This window comes from Ostrea edulis, chromosome 4 (assembly GCF_947568905.1).
Source record: "Ostrea edulis chromosome 4, xbOstEdul1.1, whole genome shotgun sequence".
Taxonomy (NCBI): domain Eukaryota; kingdom Metazoa; phylum Mollusca; class Bivalvia; order Ostreida; family Ostreidae; genus Ostrea; species Ostrea edulis.
Window position 1 is genome coordinate 20,218,413 of NC_079167.1, and position 25,681 is coordinate 20,244,093.

The 25,681-nt window shown below is 35.8% G+C and overlaps 1 protein-coding gene across 1 annotated transcript in view; it reads right to left on the bottom strand.

Annotated features, from left to right (window-relative positions):
* Positions 1-1,737: 1,737 nt before the first annotated feature.
* LOC125668898 (uncharacterized) overlaps positions 1,738-25,681 on the bottom strand; it is a 30,628-nt gene continuing 6,684 nt past the window's right edge. Inside the window, exons 3-18 of the mRNA XM_056161315.1 lie at positions 22,611-22,755; positions 22,317-22,502; positions 21,058-21,269; positions 20,627-20,768; positions 19,960-20,073; positions 18,921-19,003; positions 18,649-18,778; positions 18,128-18,263; positions 17,161-17,413; positions 10,962-11,110; positions 6,523-6,836; positions 5,074-5,682; positions 4,626-4,877; positions 4,139-4,372; positions 3,979-4,026; positions 1,738-2,628 (exon numbers count right to left, since the gene is read on the bottom strand). Coding sequence (XP_056017290.1) covers positions 1,856-2,628; positions 3,979-4,026; positions 4,139-4,372; positions 4,626-4,877; positions 5,074-5,682; positions 6,523-6,836; positions 10,962-11,110; positions 17,161-17,413; positions 18,128-18,263; positions 18,649-18,778; positions 18,921-19,003; positions 19,960-20,073; positions 20,627-20,768; positions 21,058-21,269; positions 22,317-22,502; positions 22,611-22,755 — 3,780 coding nt within the window. The 3' untranslated portion in view covers positions 1,738-1,855. The remainder of the gene's footprint in view (positions 2,629-3,978; positions 4,027-4,138; positions 4,373-4,625; positions 4,878-5,073; positions 5,683-6,522; positions 6,837-10,961; positions 11,111-17,160; positions 17,414-18,127; positions 18,264-18,648; positions 18,779-18,920; positions 19,004-19,959; positions 20,074-20,626; positions 20,769-21,057; positions 21,270-22,316; positions 22,503-22,610; positions 22,756-25,681) is intronic.

Below are 25,681 nucleotides of genomic sequence, written 5' to 3' on the forward strand. Positions count from 1 at the left end.
ACTTTCATATATATATATATATATATATATATATATATATATATATACCGATAATTTTGTATTTGACCTTGTATCCATGTTGTGGATCCGACACTTTGAGGTATCGGGTGTTGTTGGAACTTTAGTGTTTATATATATATATATATATATACACAATTCAATAAAAAAGCAGGAAAATATACATCACCTGAGGATGGATGTTAAAATCCAGAAAGCGCTAGTGATTTAAATATATTTTGGAACTGTATATTTTCCTGCTTTTTTATTGAATTATTTTGACTGTGTGATATCAACTCTTTCTATTTGGATTATATATATATATATATATATATATATATATATATATATATATATACTGTGCTCAGTGCCTTCCTGAATACGGTTAAAATAGCTACAATTAAACCTCGGAGAAAGCAATTTTGTTCACAGAACCAGTTGTCGAAGTTTTCAAACGAAGGAAGAGGAATGCTAATGTACAAAGTACATCCTGAGTATGGACCGCCAAATTATCGGTAACATAAAGTCAAATACTTGATGATATCTTTAATTATTTGAAGATATCAACAATTAAATTAAATATATCTTCAAATAATGAATGATATCTTCAATTCTGAATTATTGCGAGCATTTATTGAGTTGTTGTTGACATTAATTATTATGATGAACTGATATGCGCAATAATTGAATTGTTGCTATCTTCAATTGAATTAATGATACTATTAATTCGATGAATGTGCGCAATAATTCTTTTAAAAAGAGCAAATATTTATTAGGAATATCTTCAATTTAACATATCCACAATTGAATTAATGACCTCTTTAATTGATGTTGCTCCTTTAAAAGAATTGATGAGTGCATTAATTTTTTAAAAAAATCATTGTAATTAATTAAAGATACCTCCGACTGAATTAAAAAGATAATCAAATTATTTATACCTAGCTCTATACTAGTAATACGTTTTACGAACATTGATGCGCGCATCAACTGAATTGATAAGATTAATGATTGAATTGATTAGCGCATCTATTCAATTGATGAGAGCAATAATTGATTTGATGCGCGCATCAATTGAATTGATGCGCATAATAATTGAACCAAGGATATCTTCAAATAAGTTCCGACATCTTCAATTTGGCGCTCCATACCCGAGTCCTGAGGATGTAATATAACCCAGGGTAAATTCCCATTGATTGGACCTAGATAAAGAATTTATATCCCATGTAGCCAAATCACATCACATGTAGTTATCTAGTGATTAAAATAAGGAAATTCATGTCAGATATTCTAGGCGTTTCACAAGTCGGGGGTAAATAACTTGAAGTCACAATACACTGAATCGTAAAAAATACGTTCTAAGGTACAAACGTTTATTTCTTTGAGTGTAGATACATATTGCATTGTGACGTCATTTTATTGACCTCTAGCATCATCAGATATTTTTTAAAAACATCAAACTCCCCGTCGAGGCCTCATTACGTCACCTACGAATAGTTTGTGAGCAAACGAACTCTGGTGGAAGTTTGATATTAACATCTGGTTTGTTAACTAATCAGAACTCGTCTTACAAACTACTTAAGAAATAAACTACATACATGTAGGAAATAATAATCATTACAAATTTATATCAGCACAATCAAGATAACCCTATAGAGGTACTGACTTTACAAACTATATGCCAAAAATGATTAGCACTCCACCGAAAATGAATCGCGTCCTGAAAAGTGACATAGATAAATCGGCGATCCATAATATTTTATTGCAACAACTTATCTATGGTCTGATTATGAACACAACAAGTTTCAGTTAGAATATATACCCAAACAGAAAGTTTCAACTACCACAGGATGCCATTTCTCTACACGAACTCGTAACGATAAACTTCAACTACACATGATTTTTTAAATCCAATCAAAAACGTAGAATTTGTATCGATCGCAATGGCTGACACACCCGGTCTATTGACAGATACTGTTCGCTGTAATTTTCCTTCTGACGTAATGATATGTATTTTATCGCTTCCATCACAAACTAGAATATTATCTTGGCTGTCTATACACAGTCCCATAGCATCAGCGACTGGATTGGTGAAACGGTGGTTTCCAGTTTTATCAATGACAACTACACCTTTCTTATAATCAGATATACAAACATCTTCATTTTTCTTAATTGCTACATGCATAGGCGATTCAAAAAGTGGTTTTCCATTTGATTCTTTTTCTGAAACGTGAAGTTCTTTTCCGATTTTGTTAAATCTGACAATTTTGGCACTTTGTTCATCTTTATTAAGAAGTCCAATAAGAATATCGCCATTCTGCGCTGAACAAGCGACAAACGTGGCCACATAACCATCAGAAAAATAAGATATAAAGGGACGTAACTGCCTCTTAACGTACCTCATCAGGCTGTTTTTGTGAATGAGAAGGATATCACCTTCCTCAGTGAATGCGTGATATTTAATTTCCTCATCTCGCAGACAAACCATGTCCTTCTGTTTTCCGTCTTTGTCGATAGAAATCAGCACGTTGTTACCGTTTCCTAGCCAGGTCAGTCCCTCACGACACGTGATCTGACCAATACCAGGTTTCACTTTCGCTTTCATTCTCCTGATCGAAGTCAATCTATCGCCGTCTACAACATATAAATGCGTAAGGTATGAAACATACATGTCTTCTTCTTTTTATTTTCTTTCATATGTCGATTCGATATATCCCAGTGAACACGAAATAATAGACACCACAAAGTTTTTCATATCTACTTCGTATTTGGATATTTTATTGAACATATCAAACTAGCAACACAACTTTATGACAAACGAGATGACTTCAGATTCTTCAGCGTTACCTTTCCTATATTTGTGTAGCAATATTCCATTAGCACCTGCATATTGTGTTTATGTCTCTTAATTGATTTGATACGCGAGAACATGTTCTGCGTATGCTCAATTTTTAAATCGTTTGTCTAACGTCCTGTCAGGAACTTTTCGCTCATATTGAGACGTCACCAGCTGTAGGTGAATACCATTCATTTAGATTTATGCTTAGCGCTCAGGGCCGTAGCAATGAATGTTCCTTAACGTGCCGCTCGGATTTTTTAAATCGAGATTGGCAAATAAATTGATGTTACAGGAGTTTCAACAGTCTCGTTTAAAGTCAGCATTTTACAAATTCTATGGTCGTTATGATAATCTAATTTGCAAGTACAAGCTATTACTGGGTCGAATGCTGTCTGGCGTGTTTTATACCAGTTGTAAGGCTGCTCTTTACATATTGATTTCGACTACGGATTAATTCTTTACATGATGAAGATATAGAGCTAAGGGCGTCAGTACCAGTCAACAGGGGATGGTTACTCCTCATAGGCACACCTGATCCCACCTCTGGTATGTCTTCCCCTTCTCTAGGATTTATGAGATTGATCACTGTTCCTTATTTTCAATTGTTCTTATACATGTATAGCCTCCACAGCATTTGCGACATAGCTACGGTTTTCTTCAGTTCGAGATCGTCTTTTGTTGTAAATTCACAATATACTAACTGTATTATTACTGCTAGCTTGTGTCACTTTTAGATCTATGTAATCGATTTGAATATAGGTACATACATTCTTTTATTACATTGTGTTTTAGATAGAAAATTTCTATTTATCGATATTTTTGACAATTTCCTTATAGCGCATCCATTTTTATTCCAGTCTATTTAAGTTTGTACGCCATATCGACATCATCATCCTGCCAATAAATAAGCAGCACGGTCAGAATTTGCTTTCATTAATATGAAAGATACCGACACGTCATAAATCAGAAACAGTAATATGTCTGACTTTTATTTCAACATCAGAGAAGGGCGTGTGAATTGTGTCATACATTCTTTTGTTTTGTTTTACATGAATCAAGTTAAAGTTCTTAGCGAGCAAATCTTACTTCTTACTTCCTTAACGATGTTAATTAGATCTCTGTTCGTTATCATAACAGAAAATTACCTGCGTTTTTTTCATTCTCTCTAGACTCCAACTGTTTCTGCGATCTCGCTGTAAACATAAGGGAAAACACACATATACAGAAATTCTTGCCTATGCATAATGAGCTCTATCATTCATATGTTATCATAGCAACCATTACATGTCATAGGCTTCCTACTACCATCATTTTCTGTTGTCATGACATTCTCTGAAGACGTCACTTCCGGGATGTTTTGTAAATGACTGTTGATTTCCTTGAGCAGCTCTTGGGCCTTTTGGTCAAACGGATATTTTCCAGAAAACTCGAAAAACAGTTTGGCCCCCAGAATCATCCCTAGCCATCCTCTCGGTTCATAGTCCCTCTCCATCTTCAGCGGAATAATTGTTTTGTTTAACTTATTAGCGTACTCAGCCTCTGAGGGTTGTAAAAAAATATAACACTAATAAAGAAACGAGCATGAAATACTTGACGAAACTGACTATATATTACAACTGATATACTAATCGCAACAGCATTTTGAACGCAAACAAAATACACACAGTGAGATCGTATGTAAGTTGTGTTATATATCATGATGAACATAATATGGGTAATTCTGATGTTTTTTTTTATTTCAGCTCATCCTCATATATCGCACCTGTTTATACTAGAGTTACAGACACAGTACCTTGTCGACAGTTTTTGCTGGTGAAATATTTAAAGGAGTAACACATTAGGAAGAGGTCCGAGCATTCCACTGCCTCCGCCATCGCCTGTAATGTGGAGCCTTTAATGTTGTCCAGGTCAATCCAACAGCTGACCCTGCTTTTCTCCAGAAAACTCTTCACCCTCAGCACCACATCTTTTGATCCCCACTGGTAACTTATCATCACGTCAAAGTGTTTCAGTTTTCCTGTGGCTTTTTCCTCTGAAGAGTAATCTGAACGATATGTTCAACAGAATTTAATGAAATGAGGTAGGTATTGTTACACTTATCAATAATTTCTTCCTGGAAAGGGAGAAATATTTACAAGTAGCATGGCAGTCATGACATCTCTCAAAATATTCGTTTCCTTTTATTAACTTTAAAGACAAAAAGTTTTATCTTCCAACAACACTGATACAATATTTATTACCGGCTTCGGGCACCTGTCTGGGTTTTGATTGGCTTGGCAAACGTCGTTTTAAGGATTTCGAAAAGGCATCCTGTTCCATGAAGTTCATTTGTGTCGTAACAGACGCATCCTGCATATCGTATCCAGCCAAAGAGAAAAACGTCACCATGAAATCTCCTATATTCTGTATCACCGTTAGTTGTTGATCGTCTTTTCGAAGCTCGTCTTCGTAACCCGTAACATACATGCCGTCCGGGTAAACCTTCTCAAGAGAGTACTCGTTCAATTTCCGGAAAGTATTCACAAACTTAATGATGTGCGACAGTGCCTTCCAATCCATTGTTTGTGTTTTGGAGATGGAATTTCCTTTTTCTAAAACAGACTGTCTTAGTTTTACCGGATCTGCAGCAGATTTCCATTTCTGTAAAGTTCCGATTTTTCTGGGAGTTTTTGATATCCTGTCATTCTTTGGGACTTCCTGTAAGTCGGTCTCCCAGTGTGGTGAGACTTTGCTGTGTTGTAGAACTTGCTGTATCATGTCGTACAAGGTCGATAGCTGGTCAGGAGTGATCTCGCTCTTCTTAATGACGGATCTCAATGAAGCATACTTTTTCTTTTCAGCCTTCTTTTCTTAAAAAGGAGAGAAACTATTTATATAGACTCAAACAATGTCAGACCTTCGTATCTTCGCTATGACAGTCACTGACTGCATGAGTTTACGTATAATGAAAAAAATACATTGCTGATATGATAGTCCAACCATACTGGTAATGTACTGTAAAGATCGACCTCCCCAATATCTATCCTTACTCTATCAAAAATATCAAAACTAGTCAAAAATTAAGAGTTATTCTATGTAAGCATCGAAATAATGTGGACAACGACCGGCACATTTGTTGTTTTTATGTATTTTCTATATAAAGGAATGAATTAAATTATAAATTGTACATATTTTTCATCTACATCTGTTGATGTATTTTTCTGTAAATGATGCCATAAAATAGCCTTAATTTGAATTTTTTTTAAATAATTGAAATGCCAAAACATTGATTATTCAACTTTATAAAAAATAGGTAATCCAATCTTGAATTATTGATGTTTTATTAGGTATTTGTTATACTGAACCTGGTCTTTAAGCAAACAATAAAGGCATTTATTCATCCAAACAGATTAATTTGTTTTCTTTGATATAAAAAAAAAAACCAGGCCACAACAGAGCATTTTAAAGCATCTTGGGAGCCATTTTGAAGGTGTACTTGTGTACTTGTTACCATAAAGCTAAGGCACTTCAATTACGATTTTTTGGTGCCAAATTATATGGGTGGGTATCAAATAATCATTATATAATGTCAAATTTCAGCAAAATTGATGAAGGTGCCTATCCACCTTATGAAGAAAATCTTGATACTTTTAAAAGAGAATGACTTTTATACATGTAAATGCCGTCTTTTCAAACCCCTGGTTGTATACCTTTTCTCTCTTTTTCAATGTTCGCAATAGTAGCAGTTGTCTTATTGATGATGTCGACAGCACGGATGTCAATGATTTGGAACATGGTGATCAATTCATCATATTTGCCCGGAGCGATCCGTCCCTTCCTTTCAAGACATAGGAAGTCATCCAGTATCGTCCCACCCTCGTGCTTGGGGGAATCGCAGTACCGTCGTAATTGTGCCTTCCATTTTGTTATGTTTTTGTTGAACTTTGTGAGTTTTTCATTTAGGAAGCTTTTTATTAACGTTTGGCGCAATGCTTCATGATGTTCTATCTTTCTCTGTTGATAGCTGTGCATGCAAAAAAAAAAAAAAAAAAAAAAAAAATGCCATTTTGTGTAAAATTCTGATTACAGCAAGAGCTAGAGTTAATGCTCTTTGACCTTGCATCCTAAGAAAAATAACCACCATAGTAGCTATCAATATACATAAACTCGCATGTTAATGTATGAATGCTTGTAAACCCACATGTGCTTGAATTATGTCGTGTGACTCATATAGTTTTTAAAACATTACAGTATCAAAACTTCCTGTGATATAATATGCAACACATTTCCATGTTTATTTTAAAACCATGCAATTATACTACTCAAAATTTGATAAGGATCATAGATATTTTTCTGTTTAAAAAATTCATAACTGCATAACTGGCAATATTGTGTCCAAGTGAAATAAAAAAACGTCTTCAACAAACTTGCACGTGCATTTCATGGCATGGGAAATGCGTTTCTCATCACAGTTTATGCTTTTGCTACCATTGCACGATTTTCACTCAGGCATCGGTGTCTGATTCTTTCTAAATTTCAAACTCACTTGAGTGTTTACACTACGTTTATCAACACAATGCCCCCTCAACGTGTAAGGCGTCGCCTGACGACAGAACAACTGGGCAGATTTATTGGAATATATGCTTGACGCTGGAGGTCATGTCACTTGGACGCAGAACGATTGGGTTCAAGTTCTGTTCACCGATGAGTCCAGGTATTGTTTGCACTTTACAGACAGGAGGCACCGAGTGTGGCGACAACGTGAACGTTTCCATGATGCCAACATCAGTGAACATGACCGTTATGGTGGTGGTTCCATCATGGTCTGGGGTGGAATCAGCAGGGATAGAAGAACAGATCTTCATGTCCTGGAGAGAGGAACAATGACGGGGGTGCGGTACCGGGATGAGATCCTCGATGTTTACGTCAGACCCTACGCTGGTACTGTTGGCCCTGAGTTCATCCTGATGGATGATAACGCCCGTCCTCATCGCGCCAGGGTGGTGGAGCAGTACCTTCAGCAGGAGACAATTGTTCGTATGGACTGGCCAGCGCGCTCGCCAGACTTGAACCCGATTGAGCATGTATGGAACATGCTGCAGGTTACTCTTTCACGTCGTAGAGCACAACCCACGACTTTGGCAGAGCTCGGAAACGCTCTCGTGGAAGAGTGGAACAACCTTCCCATTGGAAACATCCGGGTGCTTATTGACAGCATGGCTCGACGTTGTCAAGCCGTCATTGATGCAAGGGGAGGCCATACCCGGTATTGACACTTCATCGACTAAGTGTAATGATGGACTATCCCCCAAAACTGTGTAATTCTTTCTCTGGTTTGCTGTTAACTTTTTGTAATGAAATGCCTGTTGGTGTTGTTATCAGATTTCAAGTATTTCGTATTGATAAAAGTTCATGCCGTTCATGAATTTTCATTCATAACCTGAGTAAATACGTTTCTGAGTCAAATTTATGTCTTTTGTTATGTTAGTGGTAAATTACACACATATAACCTAGTGATCCTTATCAAATTTTGAGTAGTATATTATTATTTTATTCATTTATAAAGCGCAAAATTACCTATAGTTTCTATGCGCTGTACAATGTTTGTGCTAATAATCATTGATAATATACTAATAAAAGACCTGCAAGAGCTATAAAGGATAAAACAATAGAAAGAATTGACACAATGCATCTTCACACTTTAAAGGCTTGTAATTAATTTATACCCAAACTCTGTGATTTATTTGAAATCTTGTTTACAATATCTATATTAAAAACATCACGATGAATACTCGAAATATTGTTATTTATATATCTTAATATCTAGTGAATATTATGTAACTAGCTGTCATTTTGGTGTCGAAAATTTTTGTTACAAAATTGTGATTTACTATTTCAATTACAGACAAAAATAAGGTTTACAAGCTTTTGTTATTAATGATTGTATTAGAAAACCTATCCAGAGGCTCTGATTAAAGCAAAATACATTATTGTCTTCCCGTACACAAAAATGCTATACATATATGTATATATCCAAAAGAACCGAAATCTTTATTTTGATAAAATCTTGAACTTAGTTTTAATTTTATCAATGACTGGTTACAGTTACATACAAAACTATCACAATAGCACATTTTTACAACAAAAATACGTTATAGCTAATTACTTAAAGAGGGTGGATTCTTCTCATATCTATTGAACGCGAACCTAGATATTACATTAGAGCAGATATGAATTGTATCTATGGAGACGATAATTGGAATCGAAACCATAATACCCCACCCTGCTACTGGAACTCCTTCGTGTTCTAGATCACCTTCCAATCCTCAAGGATCACGTGGTTTATATAGATCCCTTTCAATCCTCAAGGATCACGTGATTAAGGGTAGATTCTGTGCGCTCAGGGAGTTTTCATTCTGTAGTTTGGGAGAGAAGACGGAGATTTTCTTGGGTAGGTTAAAACTTAGGGCATAATAAAAACCTTACGTTCCTGCACAAGGCTTTCGTGGATTTCTTGCTGTATCGTCTGGTTAACAGAATACATGTGTATTCAATATTTCGGTTGAGGAAACGTGTGCGCTCCAGTGTATATTGGATACATGTGATTCATAACAAAATTTGTTTTAATTTACAGCCTAATCACTATTTATGAATATATTTCTGTCTGTTTGTATAGCATAATTCATAAACACTGGTAAACTCGAGATACACCATAATGGTAATCCGAATTTCCTCTGATAATTTTCTGGCATATTTCAACTATTCATATTGTGTGGCAGTTTTTATATCAAAGCACTGTTGCAATTAGGTACGTAATGACATAAAATGGGGTAGTGGATCGTATAAGAAAGAGAAAATATATTTTTGTTCAATCTTTCTTTGGAAAAAGATTAGGATTCGGGCACTTGAAAAATGGTTCTCTTGGTAACCATATAAATTTACTATACCTTGTTGCTTTTGTCAGTTACAATTTACTCACATTGTTTTGAAAATATTTTCTTGTTTTAATTTTGTTCTACTGGCGACAAGCAAAATTAAATTCAGTACTTTCAATTTTTCAATTGAGAGAAGAAAACGATATTTTACTGCGCCGTTGATTGAAAATTTAGTTCCCTGTACATGTAATTCAAGTTTAGCATTCAATGTTACAACTGTAAGTAAGAAAGAATAATGCGGCTCATGGCCCAGATGGTTTATAACTGAAGAAAATACACACGCGTGTGGTGCATGTCATCCAATTTCTTAGAATGATGACAAGAATCCGTCCTTGAATTATTGTAAATTAATTTGTATTTAATCTTTCGTAATTCATAATCACAAACCGGTTACGTAAACATTATGTATTCAATGAGTTTACATCACAGATTTCTGAAATAAATCGGAAAATGTGAAGAAAAAAAAGATTTTTAAAAAAAAAATATTTTCGTTACGCAAATTATCGTATTCTGAATTGCAAGATTTTCATATGAATCACAAAAGTTTGAATGCACAAAGGACTTCACAATTTCTTCATATACTTTTGGAGATTTTTAGAATAATAATGAATTTTTTAAATACAAGCACCAGTGTTTTACATCATTGGTAGATTTGAAAACATAATTGAATATTGTAATGCTTTACAAGCTACATGAATGAACGTGAGTGTTTGGTTTTTTTAAAATTATTATTTGTTTTCTGTCTTTTTAGATTCTTCCATTTTATTATACTCTTTATGCTTTTATTTAATATTTACGTAATAATTTCAGATCTCGTGTCCAGTTCTACCGAGTACGTAAAATTACAGGTTTGTCCAATGCACCCCCCCCCCCTTCCGACGACGAATTGTGCAATCTACCTGACTGAATATGATCACGACATTATGTTGCAATACCTTCACATGAATCTTCAGCCTGGTGTATAATCATGTTGATAGCATATTGTATAACAGCGACATTTTACACGTCTTTTTAATCGTACTAGATTTAAAAAAACAAAACAAAAAAACAACAACAACAAAACAAAAAAAACCGAGCAGTTGGGTAATTATGTGCAACCTGTTCATCATTTCCAAAATCTAGAAAATTATTGATAGTCACAAAATATATGCTTACTTGAAGTAAATTTCGATTGTAATGATGCATGCAAGAACTCAGTATAGACAAATACTTACGTGGACATCTTGCATAAGTCAGAAACGTCTGGAAAATTATCATCCACGTTTATTTTAACATTTGTACAGATACCAGGACAAAAAATTAAAGAACTTATCTTCACGTTCTGCGCGCCAATAACTGCAATTGTTTTATATGATGGGAAGTTAAAAGAGCGTTGTATTTAAACAGAACGTAACAAAGCTTGTATTCAGGACGCATTCGGCTGACCTCACACCCGCTAATTAATAAAGACGTGTGTCAAAAACTTAACACGTGTTCACAATCTCTAAAAATCTTATTACCAACTGATCGATAAAATGATGTTACGTACTCTTTACATGCAATGATTAAGCATTGTAATGTTTAATTACGCTCAAAAATATAATCTATATCGATTGCATGTTTTTCGTTTGTTTTAATAATATTTATACACGTGAAGGATAATGAGTCTATATGAATGACATGCAGTAAAATATTTCAGCAGAGTATGAACATAATCATTTATTTACATTTTTAAAAAATCGTTTACAAACTCAATCGCCAATCCAAGGGCATGGGGGTGGTTGGGACTCGGAACCCCTTGAGTTTGTCAAAATATATCTCTGGCCTAATGTTTCGTTTCCTCTCTAAAATGCTATATGTTAGACCCTGGCATAGGTGTAAGTTAGAACCTCCTTTCTGGATCCGCGCATAAAACTATCAGTTCTTGTAATATGACATACAAGAATATTCAGAAACTACCGACCTTCACCAAGGGTCCGTAGGTTTTTTACCCCACATACATGTATATTAAAAACCTGCTTCAGAGTTAGGCTTTCAATCAAAACTATCAACTAAACTGATTCTATGACTTTCTATGAATCATTTTGACAGATGTAAATTCCTGTTTTACAACACATTCGACAACATATCAACTCTTGGATTCAACGAAAAAGTCACTGCCAACTCTCATGAGTGTGCCTTATCCTGCTTAACTGAGCCGACATGGTGTCCACGTGTCGTCCAGAGTCTCGTGTACGTTGCTAAAGTACCGTACAAATTTACCAAACAGCTTACAAGAAAGCGATTTTGTGGCGTCACATTTTCATCACAAAAGTATGATATGGGTTGAATTGGTGCCTCCTTACTATACAGTTTTTGTTCCTTTTGGTAATATCAAAATTTTGCAACATGAAATTTACGAGAGCGCGATATTTGTGTTACTTATGCTCTATCAATTTTGAATGTTTCCATAATAACACATCATTTCATAATATTTTACATTTTCCAATGTGCTTACCTTTGATATTTTTACAAATTGCAATGATGGGCTTTTCCTTCTGAACGCGAGCTGCAGTTGTTAACAATACGCGAATAAATACAGAACACATGAACATAAACATGCTGGGAATTCCTATAGAAATGAAAGTAGAATGTGAAAATACGACATAAAAAATTGAAAATACATGAGGATATGAACGACATCGCTTCACATTGGTACGTTTTCATGTAACGCGTAATGTGTACCGGCGTGATGTGTACCGGCGTAATGTGTACCGGCGTGATGTGTACCGGCGTAATGTGTACCGACGTGATGTGTACCGGCGTAATGTGTACCGGCGTGATGTGTACCGGCGTAATGTGTACCGGCATGATGTGTTGCAGATCATGTTCTCACGATCATGTATTTTCAAAACTGAAAGAATAAGGTCCTATTTTGGCCAAAATCTGCCTTGTCAAGAAAATTAAAACAATTTTTTTTACTAAATATGGTATTTGAGAATGTGCCATTTATAAAATAAAATAACCCCCCCCCCCCCCAAAAAAAAAAACCAGTCATATTTTTAAATCTTGAATAGCAGATGTAATATGTTCAATATGTGTACATGTCGTATAGTCAAGCTTTGTTTTGAGACGTCCGACATTGCAGGAAAAGAAAACTTGTACCCAACACAGAGGTAGCAATTTTCAATACATTCGTGTGAAATGATTGGTTTTGTACTAATTTGAATGGGTATAAATATATTAAAATAATGAAAGCAAGATCAGGAAGGCTGCGAAACGGCAAAAATTGTACATGGCAATTATTCTTGGAAAGCTTTAATGGTGCAAAAATTATATTTTGACACAAAATGAATGAAATATTTAAATAACAATATCTGACTCTCTCCAATTTTCTTTATTGTGACTGGATTTAAAAAAAGATTTATGATGTATGTGTGTCGTGAGTGTTTAAAAAATGGCGACATCAATGGTAGCTCTACTTCATATCACTGAATTTTATTTGAGGGGGTTATCACCAATGTCACATCGCACGAAGCGAAACACAGCGGAAATCCTTCGGGGGGTATCTCGAGCACTTGTACTTAATTGACATAAGCGATATTCCGAGAACTTTGAGAATATTAACATCAAAAATATTGATTTTTGGCTATTAAAATGAACACTTTACATTCATAATTCAGACTAGGAATACATTTGATAGGAAAGGTATATTTATTTACAATCCACAGACCTCATCGGTCGCCCGAGTATTGGTTAAAATTATCACTAGCCCCAGTCTTTAACAATTTTCCTGTTCTAATCTACATCTAGTATTCAGCAGCAGTATAAAACAAGATGCGTTCTTAAAACATAAACGTTCCAGAACATGCGCATTCTGATGAAAGACTTTACATAATATACATTTGTATATTACTAGATGAAATCCCGCGCAAGCGCGGGAAATCAAAATTAAATAATATTGCATAAAGGAAGGACTTCAATTATGAACAATTTCTGAATAATCGCGTGCATTAGTTATGTTACATTTATTGATGTGATATACAGTAAATAAAACTTGGTTATTAGGAAGTCACTTAGCGCTCCAAGTTAAATGTTCCATATGTAACACATATGATCTCTCTCCGTTTTGAAAATTAGATAATGATTTTACGAATGCAATTGTAATCTGTCATGCCGATAGTTGACCAAAGACAAAATGAACGGTAGTTCATAATTTCAAAATCTAAAATAAAAGAGTATTGCAAATGTGTTTATATTGGTAATTTTTGTCCAGTGCGACAATTTTAAATTATGAATACACGTCGTTTCTTCTCGTCAAATGCAATAATCGAAAACATAATGCACGATATGAATGCAAAGGCGGACCCAGGAATTTTTTAAAGGGTGGGGGGTGGGGGATTCTAACATTAATTTTGGTTATCAAGGGGGATGGTCCACCCTCAAAATACGTGATTTTTACCTTTTTTAGCAAAAATTTTTGACGAAAGGGTCCGACCCCCCGGGACTCCCTCTGGATCCTCCACTGGAATGACAAATAGAAAAACTGCTATATTGTAAACAGTGGCCTGATTTCTTGGACATTGTCAGGTAGTGTACAACCTAATTTCGGTAAAATGTTTTAAGTTATAAGGCGCAAACTTCCCAGAACAGTCCCGGACCATTCGATATCTGACATATTGGACATTTTTCGACTTATTACTTTCAAGATCTGTGTCATCACAAAAATGTTCAACCAAAATAAAACTTTTTTTGTGTTTATCTATGTGTTTGTACATATCAGTAACTGTTAATAACTTATTACAAAAAGCTAGTCGTAACGGTGACTTCTATAATCATGGGAAAAAATTATGAACATCGAAAATATCGGATGAATATCGTTTTTAAAAAATCGATGTGTTAGATCATTGGTCTCGGGAGGGGGTGGGTGACCTTCGTTGAATGAGATATATATAAGTAATATAATTATGAATTTTCATACAATGAGAAATCTGGCCTAGCCAAAACTATTATAAGTATAACTAACACTGAACACCTACACAAATGTTCTAAACCAATCGCAACTTCTCGGCTTACCGGAAAGGCCCGAGAATGTGTGATTGGTTGTGATGTTGCCTTGCTTTGTTCAGGAAATTTCCAGAAGTCTGATTCAAGACTAAAACCATGGATTGAAGAAACGAACAGGCATATTTTATTTATTCAACAATTATCAAAACTTATTTCTTCTATAGGATCAAAATCAAGCATCGATAAACAACGGATTAACTTCATATCGGATTATCTTAAAAGGAAGTATGCTACACCAGGGAAATTTGATATGAATGAAAAGTGGAGAATATGTACAACAATATTTTGAAATTTACTTTACTTAGTAAAAAAGAAAACAGTTTTAGTTGAAAACAATCTTGAGAAAAATTGAAAACCCCTGATGGACTCGAAAACGCGATCTACAGTTCAGCAGTCGACGTGCTAACCTACTGAGCTACTCAGCTAGGGGAGAAATTTTTAAATGAATAGACAAATATTGCTGATATTTATATTTTCCACCATGTTTTAAAAGGAAGTCAGCCATTATGACGATGTAGAGTACATCCTTAAGTTGTCACTCTAAAAAAAAATGGCTTAGATCCACCACTCTACTTTCATTTTTGCTATTTCAGGGTAGTTTATCGAAAGTGGGTTTTTAAATAATTTTACGATATTTATTAATGAAGTAAGATTCTATTATAGCTTACAGACTTCATCTCACATATGGAACAATATTAAAGGTGCAAGCAGTAACTCTGGAGCAAGCGTCTCGGAGTTTATTGGCAAATTAGTATAGATGAGATTCCTCTAATGTTTATCGGGAACGTGAAGTAACGCCATGAGTGCTTGTTTTTGATAGTTTCTTATCGAAATGTTGATAAAGTTGACATTCCATTCAAATATTTATTTTTTAAAAAGTTACTTAAAGTCTAGGCTTAACATGTTTAATATCATGTTTTATTAGCGCTCGTAATTTAATGGTTCCTTTCAGTGATAGGGCCTAGATAGTTCAGAGATTTTATTGTCAATGACGTGATTTGAGGGAAATTTTCGCGGTAAAATTACACGCCTGACTGTGATCAATGTTAGGGTATGATGTAAATGATTACATTATCATAATGGTACGATACCGGTTATTAACAGTTTATCAATTGTAATAAAACATCAGAAATATTAATGGCCGATTTGTACCCCAAAACAAATTTTTCTTTGCGTCTATTGATAACAAAACTAATTTGCTGATTAAAAAGAAAATAATTTACATAAGCTGCTAGAAATCTTTTTGGAAAGATTCCTTTTTTTTCCTAATCACGTTGACATACGCAGAAAATTTAGAGCCGAAGTTTAGATGGGAAAAACCATTCTACATTGCATGTTAAACACACAACTTAAAAGTAGAAAATATATATTTTATTTTCCGAAACAGATAATGTACTTCTGGTGTAAATAATTTACAATGATATAAAACATTACAGAATGGAGTACAGGGAAGCGGGACTGGGGTAGAGGTGGACCGCCACGCTCAAAATGATACATCTACTCTGCTACAATGATCTAGCAGAACACGTCGACAATCGCCATACAACATAGAATTCCCAATATCTCAGATATCAAGGAATTCCCAATATATCAGATATCAAGGAATTCCCAATATATCAGATATCAAGGAATTCCCAATATCTCAGATATCATGGAATTCTCAACATCTCAGATATCACGGAATTCCCAATATCTCAGATAGCATGGAATTCCCAATATCTCAGATATCATGGAATTATCAACATCTCAGATATCACGGAATTCCCAATATCTCAGAATTCCCAATATCTCTAGATATGATAGAATTCCCAATCTCTCAGATATCATGGGATTCCCAATATCTCAGATATCACGGAATTCTCAATATCTCAGATATCAAGACCAAAGCATTTTAAGATGTCATCATTCATGGTTTTATGGTGACCTTGAACTTTAGTATGATCTTCTAAAATGGTTATCGAATCAAGAGAGTTGGTTCTTGTAAAACCTATGATGTTTCAGCCATCATTTTCGGTGGGAGAGAAAGCGATCTCCAGTGGAACAGCTATAATATCATTGTGACTGACGTCACAGAATGTCATTGCGACTAACGTTACAGAATATCGGTCATGGAAACCAAATATAAATACAGTCTTAAATACTCAAATAACGGTCAAACAATCATCAAGTAACATCTCATAGACTCGTCTATTGTTCTTGACTTTTGTTATCCGATATTTCAAGTACACATGCACGCACCAACACACACGCCCACGCACACACACACATCCCTACACACACACTGTCGATCTCTCGTTTACTCTATCACAATATGAGGCAGTTTTCATCACGCAGTTCTTTTAGTTACAGCAGAGTCCAGATCTCTCGTTCATCCATGCTGCATCATAACAATACATTCGTCGTGTAGAAGATAAGACACACTATACTACCAATATATAAGAGTACTGAGGCGCACTGTGCACCCGCGGAACACGGCACTGATTGGCTGAGTGACGGTAGTAGGGAATTCCAAAACGCCATCCTTCGAGGTTTGTAATTGTCCAGTTTACTGACCACTAAGGTCTCATTCTGCAAATGAAGCTTATTGTATGACCTCGACTGTGCGTACTTCAGGAAGTCCGTAGAACCTGTTGAAAACACCCTGGAAAAAAGTTAAAAGGTTATCATGAGAGTCGTAAATGTAAAGTAGTCCAAAAGAGAGAGTTCATCCTTCAGTTTACAGATCAGTGATCATCTCATTCATCTTGAACGTGAAGATATCAACATTTTCAGAACAGCTTGTGATCATTTGATGAATCATTTCCGCAGAACATACGTTCTTTTTTTTCCATTTTTACAAAAGATGCTCAAAATATATTCTATTTCAGTGGCCATCGACAATATACAAGACAGCCAATCGCAAACAATTTAGGTTGCTTCTTCTCAAGATCGAATTGTTCACATATTCCTTGGAGTTATTCAAGGTCAAATACTCCCGAGCTGTCTTGAAAATGATACTAATTTCATTTCGATACACATCCCGTCATTACGTAGTTAAATGATACTAATTTCCTTTCGGTACATACACCGTTTTTACGTAGTTAATAAAATAATACTGATTTCTTTACGGTACATACCCCGTTTTTATGTAGTTGATAAAATGGTACTAATTTCCTTTCGGTACATACCCCGTCTTTACGTAGTTAAATGATACTAATTTCCTTTCGGTACATACCCCGTCTTTACTTAGTTAAATGATACTAATTTCCTTTCGGTACACACCTCGACTTTATGTAGTTAAATGATACTAATTTACTTTCGGTACACACCACGACTTTACGTAGTTAAATGTTACTAATTTCCTTTCGGTACATACCCCGTTTTTACGTAGTTTGTCCACATAGTCATCACCATTGCACTAGCTTGTTTATCTGTTTTATCATAGTTAAAATACCGGTGTCCAACATATGGGATACCAAATATATAAAACAGATCGGCACCGTGCGGAACTCCTGTAAAAAATGGACTATTATTCAATAATTCACATATATCTTTTTAAACTTACACAAAGATATTCATTTGTGACATGAAGGTAGAAGAGCCTTTAATGGCGTGTACATAGACAAGTCAATCGCGTTTTGACGACGTGAACATCTAAAAGGCTAATCCTTAGGGCAATGTTTATACATGTATTACTTTACGGCAATGTAAATACTTGTATTACTTTAGGGTAAATGTAAATATTACCTTAGGACAATGTAAAATATTACCTTAGGACAATGTAAATATTACATAAGAGCAATGTAAATATTAGGACAATGTAAATATTACCTTAGGACAATGTAAATATTACCTTAGGACAATGTAAATATTAGCTGAGGACAATGTAAATATTACCTTCCCATTCGCTTAGATTGCCTTCTGATCGGTAGTCAAAGGTAAAGAATGTAATGTCATCGACCCCTGCTGAGGTTAAAAGGTCAGCTAACTTTACCATGGGGGCCACGAACACAATGTCGCTCTCCATCTGAAAGGAATACTTTATCAATCTTGCAAGTCCTCAACAAAAAGTGAAGTACACAACTAATTTGATCCATTTGCTTTAAATAAAGTTAATCGTCTGCTTCTGTACATTGACTCAAAATGACGAATACTACGTCCCTGCTTACCTCTGTATAACGCCGGAGAATGTTAATTTCCTCCGTGTGATTTGGAAAATGTTGCCAGCCACCATATTCGTGCATGATAAGGTCTGGCAACAAAAATGAATCAAATTGTATTTTATGACAATTTTTACAACATTCTCTGAATAACAACTTTTGAAAAGTCAGAGTTGGAACTATTGTGGGGAATCGAATTATATTTTACGCTTTTCCATTACTTAATTAAAACACATTGAAGTTTGTAGTCATTAGTAACCATGGAAACTTTGAGGCGGATTCAGGGATGAATATGATGCACCACATAATTTTTTGCCGTTAAGATAGACAAACCAAGTATCCCCGTGTAGTGCAGATTCAATTTTCTTCAAATCAATGCCTTGAGGGGGGAGGGGTAGGCTGGGTCACAATATGGACTCTTAAATGAGAATGTATAGGTAAAGATTTAAAAAATCTTTTATTAAGAAATATCGACGTTGGAGTAGGGATAGAATCGGGGATAAAATTTTACATGATTCATGAATTATAGGGCATCCGTATGTTGTGTGGATTTAAGTTAAGCCATGGCCCCGTTTGGCTTAGATGGGGTCATAATATGAGTTCAATTTTTTTGTGGGAATAAAGAGCATAGAAATCTTTGAGTTTTAATTCTTCTGAAGAACACCAGGATCAGGTTGACTCAGGTGATCGTTGTGGCCCATGGGCCTTTTGTTTTTATGTTGATCTGCTACGTAAATAACCCTCTTCCTGAGCCGACACTCGTGTTTCTGCATACGCTAGCACAAAACAAACTGCACATTTACACGGTTTTCAGAGCATAAATGGTCCTTGTTTTGACTGCACTATCAATAGAGAATTCAATATTGTACTGTACCGCTAAGAATGGCGCATAAGTTTAGCGAGTATGCAAGCGGATCCAATATCTAATTTTAATTAGATGGATGAGTTAGTGACTTTGGGGGTGGGTATGTTTTTGACTTCGTAACCTGACTAGTTTGCCGCTAGTTTGGACAATATTTCTCACTGAGAGTCCTAGCTTTCTACTCACTTTTAAGTTCGCCGACTTTGGGATAGATGGGTTTGTACCAGTCCAGAACGTCACGGAACGTTTCCTCGTCAAATTTGCCTGTGTCTCTCATCTTGCTTTCACGCACATACTTTACTGCAATTTCCAAATGATATAATGTTAAATGATAAAGCGATTCCAATATGCCGGTAACGTTGAAACCCTGTTAGCCCAACTTGCATTTGTTTTTCAATTTTGTGATTTTATTTGACTTTAGAAGAACAGCAACCCCCAAAAGACCACATCGATCGTGATTTTCGACAGAAAATATGGAACTCGCTAATTAACGAAATTAACAAACCACGGTTCTGAATTATAAGTACAGTTAAACCAGTCTATGTAATCCTTTTCACTATGGAATTATACTTTATTTTTAATCCCAATTTTTCTTATTCCACTTTTTTTTTTACATTCTGCAGTCTGACATCAAGTCAATCCAACGCAATATTTATATCCCGGAGCATATCGGATTAGACAGGTCTCAGTGTACTAAGGAATCCTTATCCCAGATTTTGCGGTTTACAATAAATTTACTGTCCCACGAAGTGGAAAAAAACTTCCATAGTAATAATCCATATACATGTAGGTATATTCATGGGAAAGAAAAATCTTTGTTAAATTTAGAAGCTGACCCCCTTTATTATTTTACCGTCAATGGACCCTTCGTCTCGCGTAACCGAGAAGACGAAGGAATCGCAGTTGAACCTCTTGGCCTGTATGGCTGTTTCAGGTCGTTCTGTGATGAACTCTCCATCAATAATGGACACTGGAAACGTTAGAATTGCCCGATACTAAAATAAACACAAATATAGAAAAAATACGTAGTACAGCACCCCAGTGACTGAAGCTTGTAGCTTGACGTGATTTTTACTAGATGTTAGACATAGCTTAAACGTAAATTGACTGGAGCGATCTGATTCCATGTTAGACATAGCTTAAACGTAAATTGACTGGAGCGATCTGATTCCATGTTAGACATAGCTTAAACGTAAATTGACTGGAGCGATCTGATTCCATGTTAGACATAGCTTAAACGTAAATTGACTGGAGCGATCTGATTCCATGTTAGACATAACTCACGTCTATGGGGCTGGGCGTGGTCTCGTAGTTGGTAAATTCCTGCCAAGGCAGATTCATCAAATACTCTCGGAATGTTTTGGGGTCACGATGTCTGGGGCAGAGGTCTCTGAGACAGAACTCGTCTATGTTATAGCCTGCCCTCCAGTGGGGCGCCGCCAGCCCCCAAAAAGCGATAGGAGATCCGCTCATGATCATGGCACGGTGAAATAAACCTGTAGAGTCAAAAGGCATACATTCTACGTGTGAAAGCGGTCGAAATAGTTTTCACCATCTACCATAACGTCTTATCAACTTTTATTAGGAATGCAATGTAACCAAATACAGTAAGCTTTGGTTGGAGATTCTTCTTCTTTCATTTCCTGTCGACAGGGGATGCTTTCTCTTCCTAGGCACCTGATTCCACTTCTGGTATATCCAGGGTTCCGTGTTTGCCCAACTCGCAATTTGTATTCTTTACAGGAGTGGTGAGATTGATCACTGTACATTATCTTCACCTTTTCACCTTTCTCTAATGGATGCTTAACTATAACACACATGATACAACTCTAATACACAATACACGACTATAACACACAAAACTCAACAATAACACACAATAATGTGAAGATAACGAACAGTGGTTAATTAAAAATATAGATATCCTTTACAGAATACAAAGATTAAGAGTAGGGCAAATCTGCACCCCTGAACAAACCAGAGGTGGAATCAGGTGCCTAGGAGGCCCAAGCATTTCCTGTTAACCGGTCACAGCCGTCGTGAGCCCTATATCTTGATCAGGTAAACGGAGTAATCCGTAGTCAAGATCAGTTTGTAAAGTAAGCATCTTAACATTTGATATGAAACACGTTAGACAGCATTCAAACTAATGACAAGTGGTATTTGCAAATTAGATCATTATGACGACCATAGAATTTGCGAAATGTTGACTTTAAACGAGACTGATGAACATCAACCTATTTGTCAGTAACCTGCCTCGATTTGAAAATTAATTATACGTAGAACATGTTCTGACGTATCGAATACAAAAGTATAACTAGCATACTATAATACAACAATAACACTTTTTGTGTATAGAAAATTAATATTTAACTGTATCTATTGGACATTGCCATTGCATGCCTAAAGAGAATAAGTATGGGCATAAAAGGAACGTTCATCTTTTAAAATGTGATGTCGACACACTTTGTAAAGCATGTTTGATTTTTTTACAATCAAAATCCAGGTCAAAATGATACATTAGGACACTATCGATACTTCACCCTTGCTCAATGGTGAGATCACGTGGAATCCGACGTCAGCCGCGCCTGCGCTGTGACCAGCTATTGTGATCATTTCAGGGTCTCCACCAAACCTCTTTATGTTGTCTTTGACCCAGTGCAGGGCCATTAGCTGGTCAAAAAAGCCATAGTTCCCCGTCAACGCCACGTCTCTAGCGGCGTAAAACCCTACAGTAAAAGAAGAGTCTAATGCAGGCGAAATACCGCGATGGATGTCAGTTAACCATGCAGATGAAATCGACATGCACAAATGAACAAGTAATTAGCAGTATTTACCGAGAGATCCGAGACGATAATTAAAATTGACAACTATAATGTCTCCAAATGCTGCCAAAATATCTCCCCGAAGCATCGCCCCCATTCCGACTCGGTTCGAGCCGCCATGCACATAGAGGAATACGGGAGTGTTCTCAGACACTCGCTGTAAAAGAAAAGTAGAATGGAATTAAAACATAAGGATTCTCAATATGCAATCTGATTATCGTCGTCATGGGGGATAAGATTGTGTGAATTTCTGTCTGGGAAATTATTGGGAATCTTATCACTGAGTCAGACTTTTTAATAGATAGAAAATGCAGATTGATAAAATCAAACAAAATACTACATCCTACAGATTCACTTTTTGCAACTTAGATTAGTTAAGTATATGTATACAGATTTGTTTATTTCATACACCAAATTATACTTCTGTTAAATGTAATAATTCATTTCAAATGGGAAATTTCTATGATATTACAATAAACCACAACCCAATTGATGTAGAAGTTAGATAATCATAGGTTCTATAGAATGTTTATAGACTTAGTGAATACTTTTCTTGCGGGTCAGTCTTCAAAAGTGTATATACCCTCACTGTTTCCTTGGTGAATCAATCAAATAAATAACTATGTTATAAACATATTAAACATCTCTGATATATCCAGGGGTCCGTGTTTACCCAACTCTCTATTTCATATTGCTTATAGGAGTTATGAGTCATTGATCGCTGTTCGTTATCTTCACCTTTCATTTTATTGAACTGTAAGTCAACAGTACGTGTAGTTATATAGAATACTGACATTTAATGGAAATTCATTAGTTCCATATGGTGCTACTTATTTACAAAACCAATGGTCCACAGGACAACAGCTGCTGTAAAATCGTTACTTTTAACGTCTATTATGAGAGTGTAATACGACGACTGATGTCTATTGTGAAGTTTTAGATATTCGAGCAAACTGTAAAACTGACGTCTTAGAAAAAACTGTGTCCTACCGGGTGGGTGGGAAGGGGGTAACAAAAAACCCACTCCACCCTAGAAAGAAGAGTGAAATGCTATATGACAATACGGTAGTACATGTTCCCGGAATCATTCCGAAAAAAAAAATTGCCACGACCGAGGTTTAAGATCGGATGTTATCTGCTTCCTAAATGCGTGGCTGCTTTGCTATTTGTCCGCAATTTTAAATTTGGTCATAACGTTTAAATTATAAACATGATACAAGTTTTGGTGAAATGTAAGGTGTAGATGGAAGTTATATGTCAGACAGAATTCAAGGCCATAGTTCAGGGTCAACATTTCATTAAAGCACTTCGCCATTTTCATGTGTATTGTATTGCATGGTGCTTTTGTTTAAGTGGCGAACTTTTAAAGGCTATCAGCACCATCGCTGACCTGTGTCTATTATCAGCCGGATGGCACACTAGGCTATTCCTCGTGAATGACAATTCAAAAATGAAAACAATTTTTTTTTTAAAGTTCGAATTTTGTATATAGCCATTGCTTTTACATTATTCATTTCTACAAAGTACATGAATAAATTTCGGGAAAATTTCACGTGTTATGATTTTCATCGAACCATCCTCGTTTCTGTAGTAACTAGTATAGAACTATGCCGATTCTAGTTTCTGTACCAGTATAGGACTGTGCTGATTCTAGTGTCTGTACTAGTATAGGACTATGCTGATTCTAGTATCTGTACTAGTATAGAACTATGCCGATTCTAGTTTCTGTACCAGTATAGGACTGTGCTGATTCTAGTGTCTGTACTAGTATGCAAGGTGAAGATAACGAACAGTGATCAATTTCATAACTCCTACAAGCAATACAAAATAGATAGTTGGGCAAACACGGACCCCTGGACACACCAGAGGTGGGATCAGGTGCCTAGGAGGAGTAAGCATCCCCTGTTGGTCGGTCACACCCGCCGTGAGCCCCATATCCTGATCAGGTAAACGGAGTTATCCGCAGTCAAAATCAGTGTGCCAAGAACGGCTTAACAATCGGTATGAAACACGTCAGACAGCATTTGACCAAATGCGAGGTTGTATTGACGAACTAGATCGTTATAACGACCATAGAATTTGCGAAATGCTGACTTCAATCGAGACTGTTGAAATCCCTGTACCATCAACTTGTTTGTCAGTAGCTTACCTCGATTGAAAAACTGACTATACCCAGAACAAGCTCTTGCATATCGAATCAGTTGAGATATATAAACACCATATGCAGGTGATAATGGAATATTGCTACATAAATGTGGGAAGTTGATGATGGAGAAGCTGAAATCATCCCGTTTGTCATACAGTTGAGTTGTTAGTATAGGACTATGCTGATTCTGGTTTCTGTACCAGTATAGGACTGTGCTGATTCTAGTTTCTGTACTAGTATAGGACTATGCTGATTCTATTTTCTATACTAATATAGAACTATGCTGATTCTTGTTTCTGTACCAGTATAGGACTATGCTGATTCTAGTTTCTGTACCAGTGAAAAACTATGCTGATTCTATTTTCTGTACTAATATAGAACTATGCTGATTCTAGTTTCTCTACCAGTATAGGACTGTGCTGATTCTAGTTTCTGTACCAGTGAAGAACTTTGCTGATTCTAGTTTCTGTACCAGTATAGGACTATGCTGATTCTAGTTTCTGTACTAGTATAGAACTATGCCGATTCTAGTTTCTGTACTAGTATAGGACTATGCTGATTCTAGTTTCTGTACCAGTGAAGACCTATGCTGATTCTAGTTTCTGTACTAGTATAGAACTATGCCGAATCTAGTTTCTGTACTAGTATAGGACTATGCTGATTCTAGTTTCTGTACTAGTGAAGACCTATGCTGATTCTAGTTTCTGTACTAGTATAGAACTATGCTGATTCTAGTTTCTTTACTAGTATAGAACTATGCCGATTCTAGTTTCTGTACCAGTATAGAACTATGCTGATTCTAATTTCTGTACCAGTATAGAACTATGCTGATTCTAGTTTCTGTACCAGTGTAGGACTATATGCTGATTACAGTTTCTTTACCAGTGAAGAACTATGCTGATTTTAGTTTCTGTACTAATATAGAACTATACTGATT